Here is a 4232-nt window from a genome sequence, read left to right as displayed (position 1 = left end):
GACAGAGAAAGTATAAGATGTTTTTGCATTGAACTAAATAACCCACCTTATATTTAGTTACATAGGTAGTACGTTTAGTTTTCAAAGCCGAAAAATTTACTGTATGACTTCACAAATTTGAGGGCATTCGGCAATGACAGGGTTGAAGTCTGTTCTCAGACACAAAACCTGGCAAGTTTCTAAAGCTTTGTGGCATCTTAGCAAGACAGATAGTTTGCAGTAATAAATGTAGCTTCAGCAAACAAAGTGCATAATTTCCGTTGCAAACAGTCAAAATGTAAAGCAAGTATACCGAGTTTCAGCCCTATTATTATTGGACAGTAACACAACCGGGGGCCTTCGATGGAAATGACCCTCAAATGGAGTTAAAATGGGAAAATAAACGCCAAAGCCTGCCTCGGAGGGCAGGGGCTTGTAAGGTTGTGCATCTCTCCGAGTCAACAGGAACACAAAGTGATTCCCAGGTCGAGAGTTCCGTAAACTTGGTATATACATACACGATACTCGATCGCCTCTGAAACTGAGGTTTCAGAACTGCTGGTCGAGGATCGAGTCTTTCTCCGACTTGGTCTGGCCACCACTGACATAGCCCACAAGGCTCCCCCCAACGTCCGAGACCCACGAGACACTGCGCGCCAGCCAAGCTTTGGGAGTCAACGCCTGCGGGCTCTCTGCTGCTGCTGCCGCCATGCTCCTCTGTTCTTCCTCGAGCAACGCATCAAGCCACCTCTTTGACATGTACTCTTTCACAGCGTCTACACCTTCCTTCACGACCTCCGCTGGTGGCATGGACAGAGGGTTCTGCTCCAGGTTGAGCTTCTCCAGCTTGTCAAGCCGGCCAAAACTGTCGGGAAGAGCATGGATCTGGTTGTTGCTGAGGTCAACCTCGCGCAGGTTCAGCAGGTCACCGAATGAGAAAGGGAGCTCCTTCATGTCGCTGAAGTTGCTGCTCAGGTCGAGGATTTCAAGGCTGGAAAGCTTCCCTATGGCAGATGGCAGACCGCAGAGTTCATTGAAATGAGCATCCAGGAGGTATAGTGATTGCATCTCACAGATGGATGATGGAAGAGATCGCAGCTTGTTCATGTGGACCCAGAGCTTTCGCAGATTAATCAGTTCATAGCCAATATTTGTTGGCAGATATGTGAGCCCGTTGTAGCTTGCATCAAGCTCAACTAGCGACCTGGAGTGTGAAGTATCAGTCTCCTGAATAGTGAATACAGCTAGTAATTAACAAACCCAAGGGGAACTTAAGGAGCAGTATCTACCTGCACTTTGAGATGCTGTCTGGCAGTGTTCTCAGCTTGTTAGTCGACACATTCAGAATCTTCAGATTGGACAGAAATCCAACAGTATCAGGAAGAGAAACCAAGGCATTAGAAGCAAGACGGAGCTCTTCAAGATGTTCAAGCCCTCCTATAGCATCTGGAATAACCTACAAGCACAGTGAAATCCCAAAATTAGGGAACAACAGTACAATATTGTACTACCTCTGTAAACCATACAGCAGCCTTGCAGTTGTCGAGGAATTATAGCTGATAAACAGATCTGAGTTTTTATGGCGAAGAAATAAAATCAGCATTTTATAACTAGCATGTGTCATGTCTTCTGTTAAATGATTATGATGGATCATGAAGTTCAAAATAAACCATATAAATCAGAAAAAAAATCTCTTAACAGTAAGAGCAAGCAATATGGAAGTACTAATTTCCCCCAATTTAATCGATGATTCTCCAAATTCCAACCGAAGCAAGGTTTCCAGGAAATCAAGCTAAGCTAAACCTACCTCATAACTCCTACCAATTTGATATATTCTACTTTGTAAAAACTTGCATATGACCGCAAAGCACTACTTGTGACCCTTGATGAGTCAACACTAGTGTTTCCATAGCCTAGACCAAACCGACAATCAAACCAAAGCTAATGCCAAACCCTACTTTCTTTCAGTTGATTGTTGCAACTTGCAACCAACACAAACACAGATAGTACTTCTCTTTGTTCTAACATAAATAGTACTCCCTCCGTCCCAAAATTCTTGTCTTAGATTTGTCCAAATACGGATGCATAAGTCACGTTTTAGTATTAGGTACTCCCTCTGTAAAGAAATATAAGAGCATTTAGATTACTACTTTAGTGATATAAACACTCTTATATTTGTTTATGGAGGGAGTACATCCGTATCTAGACTAATCTAAGACAAGAATTTTGGGACGGAGTGAGTACTTCTCGGCGTCCTTGCATAACTTTTAGCATTTTCTCCATCTGAACTCCGCCTTCAGCAATACAACCTTAGCACATAAGGCGTTGGAATAACTCAGTAACAAATATGCCAAAACAATAGTATACAGACTCGCCCTCGTACCTGATCCTAATTGACAAGTGACAAGTAAGTGCTAGTATACCATCCTTACTGCCAGATCAGTACCCAAACTATTAAGCCCATAATTCGAATCATCCGCTCGGGAAATATGTGCACACAGTGCCATAACAATGATGCCTAATCCTAGCCAAGCATACCAGAACAAGTGTTTTGTGTGTGTGGCTCATCCAAGAATATGTTATCGTATAGTGCTACATGGGCTCTAAATAAACAGATCTAAATATATGAGATGACGAGTTTCTCACCTGTAGCTGGTTGTGTGATACGTCAAGCACGCGGAGTCCCAGGATCCTTCCGAACGCCTCGGGCAGGTAGCGCAGCTGCCGATCCACGAGGAGCACGCTCTCCACCGGCTTGCCCTCCTGGGCCTGCTTCAGCACGGCGACGACTTCCTCCTGCACAGCCACACCCTCATCGCCCGCCGCCGATTCATCCTTCCCCTCGGCCTCCTCCAGGTCCCTGCCCTCCATCGCCGACCGGTAGACCTTCTCGAGCCTCCCCTCGGCCTCATGCAGCAGCGCCTCGTAGGTTTCGTGGGCCTCCTCGAGCCGCACCACGGTGCGGCACGCCTCGAGGTCCTCCTCGGTGACCCGCGGGGCGACGTCGCCGGCGGCGGCGGCGGCGACGACGGCGCGGGAGGAGTCGACGAGCTCGTGGTCGGGGCGCGGGCCCAGCTCCTGGAGCGCGGAGCGGGCGGCGGAGACGTCGGCGACGGCGCGGGTCATGGCGTGGAGCACGGAGGCGTGGCGGAGGCCCGGCATCCGCTCGACGAGCTCGAACTCGCCGACGGAGGGCGAGCGCGGGGACGGCGTGTGGACCGGCGGCTGCTCGATGTCGAAGTCGGCCCCGGCGGTGGGCCTGGGCTTGGAGAGGGTGGGGAGGCGGGAGAGCACGTAGGAGAGGATGGGGTGGGACTGCGGCGCCGGATCCATGGCGGGCGGGGGAGGTGGGAGGCGGAGATCGGAGAGAACTGATGCTGTTTTATGGTGGGCTTGGGAAAGTGGATGGCGATGGGGAGCTGGAGGGTGCAGTCAAAACCTGCCTGGGCGGCCGGCCGGCAGATCCCTGGGGATTATTTGGGTCAGGGATATCTATCCAGTCCAAATCTGATCCAGGGTGAAAATACGATCCAGGGTGAAAATACGCTTACTGCTGAACGGCTTCTAGTACTTCTGGTTCAAGAAACAGTCAAGAGTTTCTTGATTTTTTTTCTTTTTCTGCAAGTCAACATTCGCTCATTGGCTTAAGTACACATACACAATTTTCCTCCCCAAAAGACATCAATAATCTTGCCCTTCGTCAAAACATGGCCTTTTCTCCCCTGAAATAGAAGAGAAGAACTTGCTCTTTCTTCTTTAATACATGCCCCTTCTATTATTCTTATTTCGGAACCCGGTTATCTTCCATCTTCTTTTAGATCCCCATCTCCTTGTTTTGTCCATCGTCTCTACCCAGTGAAACTAATAGTATATGTGGCACTGTCGACCAATAGTTGTTTGCCCTTCTTCAATCCCATGGCTAGGTATACTACTGTTGTCACCCGTAGTCGCCTCCCTCCTCTATTGTTGAAGAACAACCGACTTGGATGAAATGTAACATGTTATCGAGCAATCAAGATCATAGATCATACCGCAAACTTTATTATCATGGTGTGACATGTTGAAGAACTATGCATTAAAATATGCTGACCCAAGTCAGACAGACAAGAGTTCTAAGGTTCTCTGCAATTAGGGATGAAAACAAAGTGGGAACAAATGAAAGTGGGTGTTACCACATCTGTTTTCATTTTTTTTGCAGAAGCGGAAATGAATATAAAAGTATGAATACATATACGGGTGGAAACAAACATAAA

General features: G+C 47.7%; 1 protein-coding gene across 1 annotated transcript; it reads right to left on the bottom strand.

Moving 5' to 3' along the window:
- Positions 1–213: 213 nt before the first annotated feature.
- On the bottom strand, positions 214–3439 carry LOC109773318 (plant intracellular Ras-group-related LRR protein 3). The gene is made up of 3 exons (XM_020332015.4): positions 2626–3439; positions 1269–1435; positions 214–1183 (listed from the first exon to the last, which is right to left on the bottom strand). Exons 1-3 carry the CDS (start codon positions 3310–3312, stop codon positions 529–531), a joined length of 1509 nt encoding a protein of 502 aa, XP_020187604.1. The 5' UTR covers positions 3313–3439; the 3' UTR covers positions 214–528.
- Between the last annotated feature and the right edge of the window lie 793 nt (positions 3440–4232).

This window comes from Aegilops tauschii, chromosome 2, assembly GCF_002575655.3.
Source record: "Aegilops tauschii subsp. strangulata cultivar AL8/78 chromosome 2, Aet v6.0, whole genome shotgun sequence".
Lineage (NCBI taxonomy): Eukaryota > Viridiplantae > Streptophyta > Magnoliopsida > Poales > Poaceae > Aegilops > Aegilops tauschii.
Note: the sequence above shows the minus strand (reverse complement) of the source record. Positions and strands in the feature narration are given on the sequence as shown.